Below are 19,238 nucleotides of genomic sequence, written 5' to 3'. Positions count from 1 at the left end.
TTCTTCTTCTTCCACCACCACCACCACCACCACCACCACCACCACCACCACCACCACCACCACTACTACTACTACTACTACTACTACTACTACTACTACTACTACTACTACTACTACTACTACTACTACTACTATTTCTACTCCTGCTGCTGCTGCTGTTGCCATCCCCGCCACTTCCGCTTTGTTTAGTCAAGGCCAAAGGCAATACATGTAAAGACAAGAAGGTCTATAAATGATGCTCTGTGAAGACAGGAAGTGGAGGAAGTGAGGGAGTAGGAAAGGAAGAACTAGTGCACAAACTAACCCACAATGTGACCGCGAAGGTGAGGAGGTGAGCTCAGGCGGAATGTGAGTTCTTTCAAGCATCACCTCGCCCTTAAGGAGTTATGTGTGCATGCGTGAGGTGCAAGTGTTTGAGTTTGCGGCCGCACTGCTCCATGGGCTGTGCGAAGTTGTAGACCAGTGGATCTCAGTCTTTTTGTCTCTATTCCCTCTTCATGAATTCTTAACAATCGTGTGGCTCCCCTTCGTTATCTCCTAAATACCACCCTGACATTGCGCAAACAATTACAAGTTAGCACACACATTCACACGTACACATGCATACGTAACAATATTGTGTAACTGAGTTTTTTATTTTTGTTTTTGACAAATTAATCGATTTTTTTTTTCCTGTCAGGACAGTTATACAGTTTTATTATTCAAGTTTCCAAAATTAATTACAAATGTATAATTTGCAACAACTCGCCATTGCCCCCTAAATTCTTTCCGTGGGTCCTTTGTGGGCCATGGCCCACAGGTTGAGAACCACTGTCATAGACCGTCCAGTTCGAAGTCATTTAGAATAGTTGGAGTCCTTTTTCTCTGTGATCCCGGTGTCTTAAACACGTGACTGTCCACTTCTCTAACGCAAAGGTTAACTAGTACTCGCAAGCATTAATTAATCCCTTTCGTGTTAAACTCTGGAACTCCCTATCTACTTCTGCATTTCCATCTTCCTGTGATCTACACTTATTTAAGAGGAAGGTTTTAAAACATTTATCCCGTTCTTTTGGCTAACTCTCTGGTCTACACGGGGACTGGCATTTAATGGGCCTTTTTGTTTAATCGTTTTTGTTGCACTTGGCCAAATTCCCGCTCCAACATTAAAAAGAAAAAAAAAACTTCAGTAATAGTTAGACGAGTTCTTATGATTGTTGTACTCGTTAATGGTATAGAACCCATGTTGACTGAAGAATCATAAAACAAAATTTGAAATATCCATGATTTCTATTAAAGCCTATTTAAGAGATGTTTAGAAATACAACCTTTGCATCATATACTGGCCATGGTGGTTGGGTGAAGAATTACATTGTACACTCACGTTCGCATGTGGTAATTACTTTGGTATTCGCCTTCACGTGTTCCAGCGGGGAAAGCAAATATATTGTTTTCAGCATCATGAGAAAGTGACAAACTTCCTCATCGAAAGAATGGAACCAAGGACTCGTTGGGGAACACCAGGCAAGTGAACCGTCTTTTAGGTGTTCCACAGTTATGCATTAAGCTGGAATGTATGGCAGGGATGAAGTTCGTGGATGGGACGAATTCACATAATGGGAGATACGACAATGATTAGATAAACATCACAGCAAAAAGCTTGTACTATTCAATGAATCATGAATGGCATTAACATTTATTGATTGCAGGTTTTGTGTCTTTCCTTTCTTTTTCTTAAAGTGTCCAAGTTGCGAAAAGCAGGATCATAATACTGACCATGCTCTGCCCTTGATTAAGTTCTTGGTTCTCTCACTTTCATTACATGTTTACAGGATCAGCGTTGGTTCAGAATGGGATAGGAAAAAGAAAGGAGGCAGGTTTGAGTCTTACAAAGCCCCCATTGACTCGCTTATCACTAGCTTATCACTTGCTTTCCTCTTTCGGTCCTGATGAAACCACCGGAGTTTTGTACTGTCCATTAAAAGTAACAAATTTTCCTTCTTTCCTTGTTCAAATTCTCTCGTTCCATCAGTATTGCTTTTATTAATCTATTTTAGTTATTTCTTGAAAGAATGTATCTGGTCAAGGGCTGAAAAAAGGTAGAAAAAGCCTAGTTATAATATTTTTTTCTTTTCTCGAATAACAACTATCTTGGTAAAATGATAAAGAACATTAGTCTGAACGCTGAAGACCACTGCTGTTCTTACTATAAGCGGCGAAACAGTAATGAGAGTATTCTAAAAGAGCGACAAAATATACTATTAAAAGAGCGGACGACCTGACTGCCTCATTATCCTCCCACCCCCAACCCCCACCCCTACCTCGTTCCGGGGCCAGCCAGTTAAACTTGTCTGTTACTTCCATACAACTGGTCAGTGTGTCTGGTGATTCCACGCTGTACATTTTTATTAACGGGACCATTAAGAATTGTCTAAAATATTTTTATCAACTGTACTCTATCCATGGCTTATGTAATGGCCACTATATTCCTTTAGTATATGTTCTTTTACCAGGTAAATCGGAGGAGATTTACCGAACCATGTGGAAATGCTTACATGATATTTGTTTATCAAAAATCTGCAACTGCAAGCCTCTGTTATACACGTGGATCTTGAATTCCCCATGCTCACTATCCTGAAAGAAACTTTTCTGGATGCAATCATCAAATGCTGTAGATTCCATTTAGGGCAGGCGTGGTGGAGGAAAATCCAAAACCTTGGCTTAAGTAAAGAATACAAAGACATGAACAGTGATATAGGACAGTGGCTAAAACTATCTTATGGTCTCCATTTCATTGATCGTGCTGATATTGAAGACTGTTTTATTGAGGAACTGATGTCATGCGCACCACAGAATGAAAAATGTTCTAATTATGCAAACTATCTCGTTAATAACTATGTCACACCTCATTCCAAGTTTCCACAAGTGCTTTGGGCTGAAGTACCCTCTAACGACAATCGCACAAACAATGCGGCTGAATCCTTTCATGCGCATTTCAACGTACAATTTTACAAAGCTCACCCATCCATTTTCATCTTCATGGATGTAGTTAAGAAGCTCCAAGCAACAACGTACTTGAAAATCAGAAGTACCGGCATGCCAGCTGTCCCAAAGAAAGTGGATAAAGAGAAGTGTGAATATGCCATAACTCAGTTCGCCAAGGTATTTACATCTGGCTAACGGAAGAGGTAATTAAGACGCGCAATTGTTGTAAAATGTTGTCGCTCTTTTAACATATAGATTCGCTCTTTTGTAAAACTCCAGGCTCAGTAGCGGCCAGGGCAGCCGTACTTTGCCCTTGTTGTGAGGTATCTTTGTGAATGTCGGCAGCCAGCGTCACTTTCCCTCACGCTCCGCCACTACTCCACTGGTCTGCCACGCGACCTTCAGGCGACTCACCCCGCTCAAGGTCACTCTGGTCACCTCAGATAACGCTCAATAAGGTAGTCTATCGATCGTTATAAACGTTCACTACTGCAAGAATATAAAATAAGCAATAATCCTGTCTGGAGCAAAGGTGTATGTTGAGGGAGGAAGATCCGACAGAGGTTTAAGATCCTCGATTGACCAGTTTAAGGTCTCTGCGGTGGCGAGGTGGCTGGCTACATGTCGCTCGTGTCGGTAGACTCGGTAAGGGAATCAGGGATGACTCCAGACAGTCTAGGCGCCATTGTTACTGGGCGGCCGGTTTTCGAGTCACGTTCCTAGACTGATTTGACGAAGCATAGAAAAGCTTGTCCAGGATTACTGAAGGAAAGGTTTATTGAGCGTTGTGTCGGGAGCAGACGCCAGACGGCAGGAAGAACGGGAAAAGACGGGTGTAGGGAAGGCCCGGGAATTTTAAACTAGGAGAATATTATGACAACCTTGAAATTCTCTCTCTCTCTCTCTCTCTCTCTCTCTCTCTCTCTCTCTCTCTCTCTCTCTCTCTCTCTCTCTCTCTCTCGTTAAGAAATACGAATTGCGGTACTTTAAACAAGTTACTACTACTACTACTACTACTACTACTACTACTACTACTACTACTACTACTACTACTACTACTACTACTACTACTACTACTACTACCATTTATCCTGAACCTCTATCGTTCAGCGAGGAAGTATCAGTGGTGACGAAAAGGGTCACTAGCGATTGTGTTCATTAATGTTGATTATTGGAATAGAATTGAGTCTTGGAGAAACTTTGGTAACTGCAGTTAACTTACAGTAGAATTTCTCATAATGAGCGTTAATATATGCGACTCACGGGAGAGAGATAGAGAGAGAGAGAAATTGTCTCTAGGAAAGAAATACTGTGAGTCACGGGTGATGAGAGAGAGAGAGAGAGAGAGAGAGAGAGAGAGAGAGAGATCTAAGAGGCGGATGGAAATTGTTACTAATATTCTCTCTCTCTCTCTCTCTCTCTCTCTCTCTCTCTCTCTCTCTCTCTCTCTCTCTCTCTCTCTCTCTCTCTACTATTATGTGTGTGTGTGTTTAACGATAGAGAAGAGATAGCATAAAGTGTGAAGTCACGATGAGAAAGTTTGCTTCATTTTCATATTTTAGTAACCGTTCACGTGGGAAAGTCCCCTTGAATTAATTAAGGCTCCTCTGGTAACGTGAAGAATGGGAAAAAGAGAATGTCTCCTCTGTATTTAGTGTACATTAAGCATACATACGATTTATATATACGTATTTTGTTTAGAGTATTTGATGTGCTATTTTTTTTTCCTTTAATTTACATGGATTGTCTTCGTGTGTGTGGATTGTGTGTGTGTGTGTGTGTGTGTGTGTGTGTGTGTGTGTGTGTGTGTGTGTGTGTGTGTGAAGACCTTGCTTTCTCGTGTACCCACAAACAACTACACGCTTTCGCACATCACAGCCTTGATAATGACTGAATATCTCCCTTGTGGTCTCTCTCTCTCTCTCTCTCTCTCTCTCTCTCTCTCTCTCTCTCGGATATACTCATAAGGTCCCCTCCATTGCCGGAAAACACACACACACACACACACACACACACACACACACACACACACACACACACACACACACACACACACACCTTTACACCCTTACACCCTTACACCTCCAAGCACAAAACACTTCAGTACACCCAAGGATTACCAACATCAAAGCGTGGTGCACATAAATGATTTTCTATTTTTTACCTTGTAGGCCAAATGATTGCGCGTGACGGAGGTTATATAAATGCGAGTGTGAGGGAAAGGCGGGCGAGTTCCTGAGTGCAAGCCGAGCGTCCGACATTGTGCTTTGTGTTTACTGTTCTGTGGCATCAATTTGTGACCCTTTACTTCCATACCTGCCCTTGCTGCGTGCGTGATCCCTTGCCTAGCTTAAGTAAACGTGGCCCCAGCATATTGATCGGTCGTTTAAGGTTATAAGGTGCGAGGTGACGATGTGAATTTCCCAGTGTTGTATGATATAAGCGATTCATGGGTTTTTTTAGTAGTGGTAGTCAAGTTAAAGTATTTCCTCACACACGCAGTCTTTAAGGAGCAAGTGTCCCGTGCGCGTGTGTGTGTCTGGTATATACGTGACAGGATTGTGATGGAGTTAATTGTTTCATACCAGGACACATAATTTGTCGACACGTTTTAATTTAGAGTTGCCATCTTCCACCTGGTGTGCAGTACATGTAATGATTCGTAACACACTGGAAGCTTACGATTTTGAGGACTTTCATAGGCTCTATGTAGAGGTTAAACCAGGCTCATATGGATGTTTTCCCACTACATGAAAGTTATTCAGTTTTTTTTTTTTTCGAGAAAACTTCAACTTTCCACAAGAGCCTATTGTAAGAAGTCGAAATGAGACGCTGAAAAGTTTGGAATCGCTGCCCTTGGCGTGTGCGAAATATCATCGCATAAATGGTGGCTAGGCGGGAGGAGAAGCGACTGCCGCGTCCAGGATCGACTGTGGGAGGAATTCCGCTCCCTGGCCCCCCACAGCCACTACCGTTTTCTACTCCAGCATACCAAGCGGCGTGGTGGCGGGTGTACAGTATGTGCGTGTGTGATTGTTCCCTCCCAGTGCATCTTGTACAGCTGTGAGTGACGGAGGCCTGTGTTGCAACGGGCGTTTGTGTGCAGCGAGGTGAAGCAAGCGCGGCCCTCGGTGGAGGAGTGTGTGGCGGGATCAGGGGGACGGGGGAGGGGGGCGCCGCCGAGGTTTTTAACAAGGCCTGGAAATGCAACATGTGGAACGTAAAAATGGCACTGACAAGAAGAAGGAAAACAGAGATAAGTGAAGTGAAGGTGCATTTTCCCCTGAGGAGGAACATTTAAGCATTATATGTATAAGTAGGACAGCGTGTTATGTTTTCTGTTCAATACTGTTGTGTTACATCAGAAATAAGAGAGAGGCCGGGTGTGGGGGCTGGCTGGCTGGCTGGCTGGCTGGCGGCGGTGGTATTGACTTGTGGTTTGGGAGGGAAAGCTTGTCATTTAACCTTGTGGAGAATTTCTACACTGTTCTATATAGTTCGCGTTATTCACGAGCGGCAGCCCACGCCCTTGGCAGCCGCGGTGTGTCCCGCTGCCTGGCAATGCAGAGGCACTAGTGCTGCCTGCCTGCCACAGTCTGCATTTCTTCCGTCCGTCCGTCTGTGTGTGTGTCTGTGGCCACGCTTGCACCTGTTGAACCAAAGGATGCAACACTACAAATTACTTTTTTCTACCGGCAAACGTGTTTCAGTGTTGCCATTTTGCGATGCAATAGAATTCCGAGTGACTGAATCATTAAGTCACAAGTGACGTGTTGACTGTGCCTCAGTAGTGTCATCGGGGAGTAGTAGCGCCTTCACTTGAGCGATTGTTAATATTGACGACGATCAAGACTGGGAAGGCCCTTGGCAATATAATTAATTAATTAATTTTAGTCATCGTCTCACTTAAAATACTATTTTCATATTATTCCCAGGAACAAAGGACAAACAATCACAGGCGACAATAATTAGCAACAATTACCGATAAAGAATTTTAATTACCACATAAGTAATCGTCGCAGCAGGAATTCACCTGTGTAATTCGAGCCGTGATTGGCCCGAGCGTGAGGGGTTGCCAGGTGGCCTCGTACATAGAGGTAATTTTCTGGACGGAGCAAGATCATTGTCGGCTGGACCCGCATGGGGTGTACGTTGTCTGGTCTGGGCCCGAAGAGCGCCGCGATCATGGCTGACATCAAGACCCAGGACTTGGAGGACATCGCCAACAAGCTGCGGGTGTTGTCCATCAAGAGCACCGAGGCGGCGGGGTCTGGGTACGTGCTGCTTGGCTCTTCTTTACAGCCAAACTACCATCACCACCGTCTGACACGACTTTATTACCAGTAACCCTGTCTTGCACTTAGTTATTACAATGCTTGCTTTTACCATACACCACCTTTGCCACTGCCATACTCGCCTTCCGTTACCGTTACTCTTGCCCATTACCATAATTGTTTTACCGTACGTACAATTTTCCATACATTATAATCATCAGTACACCACAGACGTCAACTATTACAAGTACTATACATAGCTACTACCACTCCACTTCCTTAAAGGTGTACATTACCCATACATATCAATTGTTACCATCACACACAAGACTACCTTCATTGCGATACACTCAACCATTACCACACACAGACTGACTTGAAGCAATTAGCCATCACGTTCAAGCTGATGGATACTGTGTAAATCTATGCATCACCCTACACCTCCCCTGCACCACTTACACCACCACAACCTGATGATGCCTGCCCTACCTTGCACCACACTCCCACTACACCATCACTCTTTTTTTTTTTTTATTTATTTATTTATACCATGTGGGCTTTTCACGGGAATTTATGGGCTAAAGGGGATACTTTTTGGGGTACCTCCTATCTCTAACGCTCATTTAACACCGTTAACTTGTATTCCCATTCTTTCATTCTATCATTCTGTGCCTTCTCTTTACCTAGGGAACTTTTTTTTATATTCTTTTTAGGTTTCAAGATATTTTGGGTCATCCTTGTGACTATTCTGAAAATGGTATCTTCCTTCATTGGGTCTCTTGTTACCTTTGTTGGTTTTATGATGTGAAGGTATGTGAGAAATGCTGTTAAGTGTTGAATAAGCCATGCATACTCTTTATTCACTCAATTGTAAGCTATCGTGATGTGGCGTCTTGTCACTCATTAACCGTGCATGAGTGTTAGTGACGGACGTGGAATGGTCAGTTGATCATGTAAAGCTGCATAAATAATACGTGTGCAATGATTCATAACTATTAAGTATTGATGGCCAGTTGAAGCATGCAGTGGGCTGTGGAAGTTGCATTGTGTAGAGACGTGAGTTTCATATCAAGCCGGCAATGAGTGTTGGACTGGCTTGCCTGGTGGCTGGCCCTTCACTACAGAGGAATAAGTGTGTGTGTGTGTGTGTGTGGGTGTGGGTGTATAATTCTGCACACATCTGTATTGATTTCTTCTGGGTAGTGTTCTGATGTTTGCCTCGTAGATATACTGACTTAAGAAACACATGCAGTGCGTTTCTCTCTCCGGGCTGAGTCACCGGTTACCGCATCATCAAACATAACTCAGCTGGTATGAATCAGGGGCAGGCTATCGATAATTCCGCTGCAGTATAGTGTAGGTTTATTGTTTAGTATGAATCTAAGATGAATATAGATATGTGTAAAGTATCGATTTATCTATTTACTTTTTCCCACCAATTCTTTAATGTCGGTCTGCATCCATATAGGTACCGTCCTTGTACTTGTCGATATAGGTGTGTTGCCTCTAGAGCAGTTAATTAATTACGGTATATGAATGAGGTATGTGGAGTGGTGTGTAGTTCGTGAGGAGGGAAGGAGGGAGGCAACCAGTGAGGAGGAAGAGGATGATTGTTAATGCACGTGATGGTTCCCGGAAAGACCTAATAGAACGCAGAGCACCCAGGTATAATAGTTAACAGAGTCCTGTAATTTGTCAACGGAAGTAGGATGAGCTTTTACCGGTGACTAATTCCTGAAGTGAAGTGAGACGTTGAATATCTCCTGAATTAGTGATCAATGATAGGAATTTACTAAGAAAAAAAATACTTAGGGATTGAAATACGTCTTGTATCTTGGGACATTGTTAAGTCGTGTAATGCAATACGTGGTGAGCATGCTACAGTGTTTATTGGTGTTTGAACAGCCACCAGTAGTAGTAGTAGTAGTAGTAGTAGTAGTAGTCATATTTTCAGTGTTGTAAAGTCTGATATAAGTGAGTTGTTGGTACTGCTCTGTTTGTTTAGTTGACAGTATCAGCGCGCGCACACACACACACACACACACACACACACACACACACACACACACACACACACACACACTCTCTCTCTCTCTCTCTCTCTCTCTCTCTCTCTCTCTCTCTCTCTCTCTCTCTCTTTCTTTCTTTCTTTCTTTCTTTCTTTCTTTCTTTCTTTCTTTCTTTCTTTCTTTCTTTCTTTCTTTCTTTCTTTCTCTCTCTCTCTCTCTCTCTCTCTCTCTCTCTCTCTCTCTCTCTCTCTCTCTCTCTCTCTCTCTCTCTCTCTCTCTCTCTCTCTCTCTCTCTCTCTCTCTCTCTCTCTCTCTCTATTTAAACATAGTACATATATTTACATATTCGGCTTAAAATTCCACGTTGAGTATGGAATTATTTAAAAGCCTAACAATAGTTTAGATACATTAAGAATATTGTTTTTACATTAATAACTTTTACGTTAGCACCAGAGGAGTGGCCTGCGTTCCACGCCACCTGTGTGCTGCCACCTTGACCTGCTGGGTGGACATGTCCTCCACCTGGGGTGTGGTTGTGGTGAATGCGTTCCACATCCTTGAGGTCCGGGCACTGTATGTTCGTTGGTGCTGCCGTGTGTTGGAGAAGGGCACCTCCACAGTCTGCTCACTGGTGGCAGCAGCTCGCGTGGGCCTCTGGGCAGCGCGTGGTGGAAGTCCCAGGCGTCGGAGGTGCGGTACTCCTTGCACCTGAGTTTTGTGGCACACCACCAGCGCTGCCACATCTCGTCGGTGCTCCAACGACGTGACGGGGGTGTGTGGCGGCAGGTCGTCCTGGTGTGCGTCGTATCCCGCCAGACGTAGAGCTCGTCGCTGCACCTTGTCAAGTCTCTGCATGTGGGTGGCGGCACTTGACATCCACGACAGGCAGCCGTACTCCAGGCACGGACGTATCTGCGCCTTGTATAGCGTGATGATGCCGTGTGGGTCAAGCGTTCCCGCCACCCTCCGCAGGGCAGAGACTCTTAGAGACGCCTGTCGGGTGACTGCACCTACATGGCCGTCGAAGCGCAGGCAGCGGTCCACCGTCACCCCTAAGACCTTGATGTGGTCCTGGAGAGACAGAGCCTTGCCTCCAAAGCACAGCTGCTCTGAGACCGCTCTGGAGGCTCCTGGCGACCGCGAGATGACCATCGCCTGCGTCTTCTCTCCACCAGCCGTAGGTGCAAAGGAGACTCTCTCTCTCTCTCTCTCTCTCTCTCTCTCTCTCTCTCTCTCTCTCTCTCTCTCTCTCTCTCTCTCTCTCTCTCTCTCTCTCTCTCTCTCTCTCTGTCTCTCTCTCTCTCTCTCTCTCTCTCTCTCTCTCTCTCTCTCTCTCTCTCTCTCTCTCTCTCTCTCTCTCTCTCTCTCTCTCTCTCTCTCTCTCTCTCTCTCTCTCTCTCTCTCTCTCTCTCTCTCTCTCTCTCTCTCTCTCTCTCTCTCTCTCTCTCTCTCTCTCTCTCTCTCTCTCTCTCTCTCTCTCTCTCAGTGAGCGGCGGGTTTACATGTGCTTGTACTATTGAATTCTTCCAAGGTGTGTCAGCTGAAGTGTTGCGCCACCAAACACTTTCAAAACGCTGATTAATTATTGTGCCTGATCAGTAACCACCACCACCTACTACTACTACTACTACTACTACTACTACTACTACTACTACTACTACGTGGCAAGAGAAATCTACCTTAACAGATCGTTTCAGTAGAAATGCTGTTAATTTGAGTGTTAATGTATTCTGGAATCCCGTGGTTCTCTTATATTCTTATTTAGGGCTGATATTATTATGTTTTCACTGTTTCACCGGCACTGTCTTAAAATGAATGAGCTGCGTGCTGTGTGGAGTAGAATCTTATATCTGAAAGTACGTATCTAGTTTTGTACGATTTTCAGTAGGAATAAGAATGATTTGATGTGTTTTGAGGTGTCTCAAGAAGTCACCCTGATTTTAACAGTTAATAGAGCTTGGCGAGGCAGGCAGAGAGAGACAGGCGTTGGTCGGTGAGTGGCCGTTACAACAGAGCCAAATGTTAGCTGGTCTTGGGAAATTGAGGTTAGTGAGAACATTTTATAGGCTACGTTTTGGTGAAACTGTCTGTGTGAGTCTGTCTTGGGAAATTGATACCTATAGTGAAGCAATGTCATGTATATACCGTGTGTGTGTGTGTGTGTGTGTGTGTGTGTGTGTGTGTGTGTGTGTGTGTGTGTGTGTGTGTGTGTTTGCCAAGTTTGAGATGGTGTGCCAATGTCTGTTATCTTTGGAAACTTGGTGTGTTAAGGAAAGTTTATGGTTTTGCTTTTTGTTTGGCTTTTGTCTCTTGTCTGATTTGCCATTTGCTTATAGGATGTAGTTTTTTTCCTCTTTCTTCTGTGTTATTTTAATCTTTCCTCTAGGTCTTTATTTCCAAGGCTCTGATCTGCCTTTTCTTTTCTTTCTGCGACGGTTGTCTGTCTGACCGGCTTTGGCGTTGTTGGTTCTATTTTTTTTTTCCTTGTCTTTCCGTCAGTTGGTTGAAGGAATTGTCTGTGTAGCCGTTGTTGATGGCGCTGTTTTTCTTTTCCTTTTCTTTTCAACCTGTTAAAACAATTGTCTATTTACCCGTTGTTGATGACTGTTTTTCTTTTCAACCTGTTAAAGCAATTGTCTGTCTAGCCGTTGTTGATGGCTCTTTTTCTTTTCCCTTTCTTTCCGTCAATCTTCTTGTTTAGGCGATTGTCTGTATGGCCTTGGTGCTGCGGCTGTGCTGAGGCCGAGTGGCTGAGTGGCTGTCTCTTCCCGTCTGTCATGTTACGTGTGCCTAAGAGAGAGAGAGAGAGAGAGAGAGAGAGATGGGGACAGATACACGTGATAACTCTATACTGCTGGATAAAGCTATGTAAACTAAACTGCTTGTAATTATTTGTATTATTGGATCAGATTATCTTTATTCACATAACGTGTGTGTGTGTGTGTGTGTGTGTGTGTAACTAATCGTAGTATACAGAATTGACTCAGACCATTGTCCTCTTGTATATTTTTATCTCACTTATTCTTACAAATTGGATGTTTGTTTTTCACACACCATTTCGTTCCAATGTGTGTGTGTGTGTGTGTGTGTGTGTGTGCGCGCGTGCGTGCGTGCGCGTGCGTGTGTGTGTGTGTGTGTAATTCACCTCGGTCGTCTGCTGGTCCCTCAGCCAGTCTTCCCCATTACGGAGCGAGCTCAGAGCTCATAGACCGATCTTCGGGTAGGACTGAGACCACAACACACCACACACCGGGAAAGCGAGACCACAACCCGTCGAGTTAATCCCGTACCTATTTACTGCTAGGTGAACAGGGGCTACACATTAAGAGGCTTGCCCATTTGCCTCGCCGCCCAGGGACTCGAACCCGGCCCTCTCGATTGTGAGTCGAGCGTGCTAACCACTACACTACGCGGTGTGTGTGTGTGTGTGTGTGTGTGTGTAAGCCTAACAGTTTTATTAGTTACCTAGCCGTTAGCTAACCACCGCGACAGACGGCTGGGCGTTCCACCGTTACCCGCCATACTTGCTCCTCCTATTGTTATTAACGAGGTCAGCGCCGCCGCCTTGCTCGTTACGTGGAATAGAAACTTGCCTTATTTGTAGACTCTGAGAGTGAACTTGTGTTTATTTTCCCAGACACACTAAGTTAGATATAAGCCCTTGTTCTTAGACGTTTGGATGCTTATTCTGTAATTTCTTAAACCAATAGACTGTAGTAGAAGTTATTTGGGTTTTCTTGAGTGTTTAACTGAAAGTGGGCTTAATCGTGTTTACTCCATCGACACAGGAAGTGAAATATGTTTTAGGCTCGTGAGTTGAAGCGTTTGGGTGCTTTTATCTACATTTTGTTTATTGTTTCCTGACTGGTTATCGTAGTTTTGTTACGGGTGTTTTGTCAGTGATATTCTCTCTCTCTCTCTCTCTCTCTCTCTCTCTCTCTCTCTGAAGTCTAATCACCTCCGTTTCACTTGCAGACATCCAACATCATGTGCGTCCATGGCGGAGGTGATGTCGGTGTTGTTCTTCCACACCATGAGGTACAAGGTCAGCGAGCCCCGAGACCCCAGCTCCGACCGCTTCATTCTCTCCAAGGGCCATGCCGCTCCCATCCTCTACGCTGGTATGAGCTGTATTCAAACGCTCTTTCACCATGACTTTTCAAAGGCCACATAATTTGCCGAGTTCTTTTAGGTTTCTCCTGTTAAAAATGTAACAATCTTACCAGTCTGTGTCAAGAATCATAAAAGCATCCTTAGAAATCTGTAACGTCACCTAAAGTCTTTTTGAATGTAGTAGAGGTGAGGGGAGGTGTTTCATAATGTCTTGACGGGAGGCACGGGAAGCAGCGGTCTGGTGGCCGTGGTGTTTCCCTGACGGGTTCCGGGAGTTCCCTATGCTTGTCATGCAGGTTTTGTCATTCTCTCTCTCTCTCTCTCTCTCTCTCTCTCTCTCTCTCTCTCTCTCTCTCTCTCTCTCTCTCTCTCTCTGACGGATGTGGGTGTCATGCTCTGTTTGTTAATGTATTGTTGTGGTTGTATACACACCGTGTAAAGATTATTATTATTATTTTTTTTTGTTTCTAAGTTATTGGAATACACAAGTTACATTGAAAGTGACCTTTATCGAGGAGTCATACTTCAGCAAATGAATGTAAAATATTAAAACATGCCTGAGTAATGTTGGAAGGTGATCATGATAGATGGCTATATCTAATGTTCTAATGCAAGTATTCCTGTCAATCAGGCATCTGTACACACAGTTATAGATAGTTGAGATATAGCCTGAGTTTTTTGCCCCACTTGCATAATCTACTACTTTTACAAGGAAGGTTCTAGTCTTACAACAGAGTTGTCACTAGTGCAGTTATGTACATTTGGTCTTGTCTGGTTATATACAATGTTGCAAATTGTTGTCATGTCTCCAGCTTCTCATCACTGACTAGTGATCTTGGTGATTGTATCTACTGTGCTGAGTAACAGTTTTGATACTGCTAAAAGTCTGTTCACTGGAAGCTGAACTGAGCAAGCTACCATATGTGAAGTTATACAAGTTTATTAGCTGAGCACCGATTGATTATTGGTACATTTTCATTACTCAGTAATTTTCAGTGTGCTTTATATTACCCATCCTCATAAAAATTGGGAGGAGGTTATGCATCCTATACTCAAAATCTGATTTAATAGAAATGATTTTGGCAAGTTTAGTGAGTGACATATGTTAGTGTGCCCACCCATTGAATAGAATGAAAAACTGATTGAAAATTAACAAACTACTGAACATATCATTGTAGTCATTATGTATCATCAGTGTTTAAGGGAAGAGGACATCATGTACTTCTTGAATGTACTATTTATTCTGGTTACATCTGTGTGTACAGCTTGGGCTGAGGCTGGACTCTTCCCTCGTGAGGAGTTGATGAACCTGAGGAAGATTGACAATGACCTCGAGGGCCATCCAACTCCTCGCCTCAACTTTGTGGATGTGGCCACTGGCTCGCTGGGTCAGGGCTTGTCTGTGGCCTGTGGCATGGCCTATGTTGGCAAGTACTACGACAAGGCCTCCTACAGGTGAGTGGAAATATGAATGCCCCCCTCTAGGGACATTTATTGGTGGTTGTGATAAATTTGTAAGACAGAATATAAAATTGTAATGTAACTGTGAATTTGTACATTTCATCTCCATGCAATATGAAAATGTTCCAGCCACTGTAATGTCAGAGGAAAATATACAAGGAAAGTAACATTTGGGTCTAGTCATAAAATGCTCTGGTCACAGATGCTCAAGCCATCTAATGCTTGAGTGCAAAATAAGAACAGTAAGCAAAATGATAAACATTGTTCTGTCCAAAAGTAAATAAAGTGGAATGTGAATTTTCCTCCAGGACCTACTGTCTAATTGGTGATGGAGAGAGTGCCGAGGGCAGCATCTGGGAAGCTTTGAGCTTTGCTGGCATCAAGAAGCTCAACAATCTGGTGGCCATCTTTGATATCAACCGTCTTGGCCAGTCTGAACCTACTGCCTTCCAGCATGAAATGGACATCTATCGAACTCGCCTGCAGAGCTTCGGCTTCAATGCCCTGGTGGTGGACGGACATGATGTGGAAGCCCTGTGCAAGGTAAGCCTTGAAGGAGGAAACTGTAGGAGACAATAGCCTGCATTCCACAAACTGTTATAGCTGTGTCCGTCAGTCGTAGGGACAGCTGGTAGCAACGGCAGAGGAGCCTCTATTTCTTCCTATGCTTTATTACTGACTTAGAAGAATCTATCTGCTCCACACAATCACAGCAAATGTGAGCTGTTTAGGAACCCTGAAATTTGCTTGATCCATTTGTGCCTTTTATAGTCTCTAAAATTAGTATTGAAAGTTCTTACTTGTCATTTATGCAGAAACTGCAGTTTACTATTCAGTGGAGGCACATAGCTCATGGTAATCTGTTCAGTAACAATACAAATACAGGCAACCCCGCTTAACGAATGGGATATGTTCCTAAAAAACATTTGTTAAACGAATTTTTGTTAAGCAAACCAATTATAACAAGTTTGATCCCTGACTTGAACTTCCATTGAGAGTAAACAAGCGAGAGTGTATCATAGTACAGTGAAAGGTTTAATGAAAGTAGAAATTATGAAGTTAAACATTTAAGGAGTTTAATTTAAGACAGTCATTATAATGTACGCTAATGTATGTATGTAAGTAACTTTATAATGTTGATCTTAAATTTATGAAGGGAGGGAGAGTGGAGCAGGAAACACGCTAGCCAGCAACCTGTGGAATGTAAACAAAGAGCGCATCATTATACTGCATACAAAACTTGTGTACCACATTTCCACTAGGCTTTCCATTTTATCCATTGCAGTCACGAGTTCAGGTGGTTCTTTTAGCTTGTAAGGAAGATACGGTCTCACCAGCCTTCTTAATAGAGTCTGCTGACTTGAAAATAGTAGAGACAGTAGATGGAGTGAAGATGGTGGCAAGCAATGCTATTAGTTTTCTGGCCTCTCGTGTCTGTGAATAATATCCAACTTCACTTTGAGAGTAAGAGACTACCTGGTCGTCTTAGCAATGCTAGGCGACATTGCAGGGCTGGTTGCACGGCGTTTTGGTGGCTTGTTGAGCAAAGGAAGACGAGCTGGTGCTGGACATTGTTATTGTTTTGAGCTGTGAGCGGGGAAGGGTAGGGGAGTGAGTGGTGCGCATTTTGTCCACGAGAGGCACTGGTATATTCAAAAGCTTGTCGGCTTGCGTGATACAGCGGGGCTTTCAAACTTGGAAAAAATTCTATGGATAAAATTTTGTTAAAGCGAGTTTGGTGTTCGTTAAACGAGCAGATGGTAGTAAAAGGAAACATTTGTTGTAGCGAAATTTCGTTGTATGAACCTTCATTAAGCGGGGATTGCCTGTAATTGGTTTTGTGAAGTGATTAGACTGATCCAAATACTCACAATGCTTTTGATATTTTGTAGGCATTCCATGAGGCTGCCCAAACAGAGGACAAGCCCACTGCTATCCTGGCCAAGACCTACAAGGGCAGGGGCTTCCCAGCTATTGAGGATGCAGAGAACTGGCATGGAAAGCCCCTGGGCAGTAAGGCAGATGAAATCATCACTCACATAGAAGGTCAGATAAAGAACAGTGGTCCCAACAACCTGGTGCCTCAGAAGCCCCTCCACCAGGATGCCCCAGAAGTGGATATCACCAACATCAGGCTGCAGACACCTCCAAGCTACAAAAAGGGTGAGGCAGTCCTACTTGTTGATGGATGATGTACTTTATATGCATGAAAGACAAACACACCACACCACACCACACACCACACCACACCACACCACACCACACCACACCACACCACACCACACACCACACCACACCACCACACCACACCACACCACACCACACCACACCACACACGCACACGCACACACACACACACAGAGACGATGCAAGAGAAGTATAACTTATTTTTGGAAATATACAAAACAGGAGTCAGAGAATATGTCCCGAAATATAGACCTAAAGAAGAAGGAAAGAAAGATTGGTTTAATGCAAGGTGTGCTAGGGCAAAGGAGAAAAGAGATGGAGCATGGAAAAGGTGGAGGAGAAATAGAAATCCAGTAAATAAGGAAAACTTCAAGGCAGCGAGAAATGAATATGTTAAGGTGAGGAAGGAAGAGGAAAAGAACTTTGAAAAGGACATTGTCGAAAAATGTAAGGAGCAACCAAAATTGTTCTACAGATTCATAAATGGAAAAATTAGGCAAAAAGAAACAATAGAAAGGTTAAAAGGAGAGAACGGGATGGTGGAAGACCCAAAAAGTATGGCAGAACTATTAAATAATAAATTCCAGGAGGTCTTTACTAAGGAATCCAAATTTGAAAGGCCACAGGGTAATAGAGAGACAATCTATATGAAAGAGATTAAAGTAACCAAGCTTGAAATAAAAGAGTTAATGAAGGAACTGGATGAAGAGAAGGCAATGGGACCAGATGAAGTCTCAGGCAGAATACTGAAAGAATGTAGGGAAGAACTAGCAAGTCCTATATACAACATCATAAAATGCTCAATAGAAAATGGAACAGTACCAGTAGAATGGAAAAGAGCTGAGGTGGTTCCCATATATAAGAGCGGAAGGAAGGAAGAACCTTTAAATTACAGACCGGTATCACTAACTAGTGTAATATGCAAGATGTGTGAAAGAATAATAAAGAAACAATGGATCGAGTTCCTTGAAGACAACAAATTAATATCAAATAGCCAATTTGGTTTTAGAAAAGACGGTCTTGTGTAACTAATTTATTGAGTTTCTATTCTAGAATAGTTGATAGAGTACAAGAGAGAGAGGATGGGTTGACTGTATTTATTTGGATTTAAAAAAGGCATTTGACAAAGTGCCACATGCAAGATTACTATGGAAGTTAGAGGAGAAGGGTGGCTTAAAAGGAAGCACATTGAGATGGATAGAAAATTATTTGAGGGGGAGAGAAATAAGGACGGTAGTTAAAGATATGAAGTCCAAGTGGAGAGCAGTAGAAAGCGGAGTGCCACAGGGGTCAGTATTGGCACCAATACTTTTCCTCATTTATATTAACGACATGCCAGAAGGAACAGCTACATAAATCTGTTTGCAGAGTGCAGAGTTATAAAGCAAAAGAGGATTGTGAAATACTGCAAGAAGACCTAAATAAGATCTGGGAATGGAGTAAAAAGTGGGAAATGGAATTCAATGTGAACAAAAGCCATGTCATGGAAATGGGAAAGAGTGAAAGACGACCTGTGGGAATCTATAAGATGGGAGATGGAGTAGAACTGGAGAAAGTAAAAAGGAAAAGGACTTAGGAGTGACGATGGAAGAAAACAATCAACCAGTAAGCCATATTGATAGAATTTTTAGAGAAACATATAATTTGCTAAGGAATATTGGAGTAGCATTTCACTACATGGACAAAGAAATGATGAAGAAATTGATAAGTACTATAATAAGACCCAGATTGGAATATGCAGGAGTAGTGTGGACCCCTCATAAAAGAAACACATAAGGAAATTGGAGAGGCTACAAAAATGGCTACAAGAATGGTTCCAGAATTTGAAGGGATGACATATGAGGAGAGACTAAAGGCTATGGATCTACCAACCCTGGAACAAAGAAGGAGAGAGGAGACCTGATACAAGTTTATAAATTGATCAACGGAATGGACCAAGTGGATAATGAGAAACTGATCCTGAAAGACGAATATTACATCGGAAGCACAAGATCGCATAGTAAAAAGCTGAGAAAAGGAAGATGTCTGAGAGATATTAAAAAATATAGTTTCCCGCAGAGATGTATTGAGACGTGGAACAGTTTAAATGAAGAAGTAGTGTCTGCAACGAGTGTGCATACTTTTAAAGTAAGATTGGAGAAGTGTAGATATGGAGATGGGGCCACACGAGCATAAAGCCCAGGCCCTGTAAAACTACAACTAGGTAAATATAACTAGGTAAATACACACA

The 19,238-nt window shown here is 43.1% G+C and overlaps 1 protein-coding gene across 3 annotated transcripts in view; it reads left to right on the top strand.

The window, feature by feature from the left end:
• The window catches only part of LOC123509703 (transketolase-like), a 30,228-nt gene that overhangs the window by 2,226 nt on the left and 8,764 nt on the right, over window positions 1-19,238 (top strand). The window contains exons 1-6 of one of the 3 annotated variants that reach the window (XM_045264200.1): window positions 5,470-5,506; window positions 6,900-7,238; window positions 13,223-13,368; window positions 14,626-14,815; window positions 15,130-15,364; window positions 16,714-16,984. In XM_045264200.1, the coding sequence (XP_045120135.1) occupies window positions 7,105-7,238; window positions 13,223-13,368; window positions 14,626-14,815; window positions 15,130-15,364; window positions 16,714-16,984 (976 nt within the window). In that variant the 5' untranslated portion in view covers window positions 5,470-5,506; window positions 6,900-7,104. Of the gene's footprint in view, window positions 1-5,469; window positions 5,507-6,037; window positions 6,075-6,899; window positions 7,239-13,222; window positions 13,369-14,625; window positions 14,816-15,129; window positions 15,365-16,713; window positions 16,985-19,238 lie in introns of those variants that run through there. The other 2 variants (XM_045264199.1, XM_045264201.1) reach the window with 2 other exon arrangements.

This window comes from Portunus trituberculatus, chromosome 27, assembly GCF_017591435.1.
Source record: "Portunus trituberculatus isolate SZX2019 chromosome 27, ASM1759143v1, whole genome shotgun sequence".
NCBI classification, from domain to species: Eukaryota; Metazoa; Arthropoda; class Malacostraca; order Decapoda; family Portunidae; genus Portunus; species Portunus trituberculatus.
This window is presented reverse-complemented; position numbering and strand designations above follow the sequence as displayed.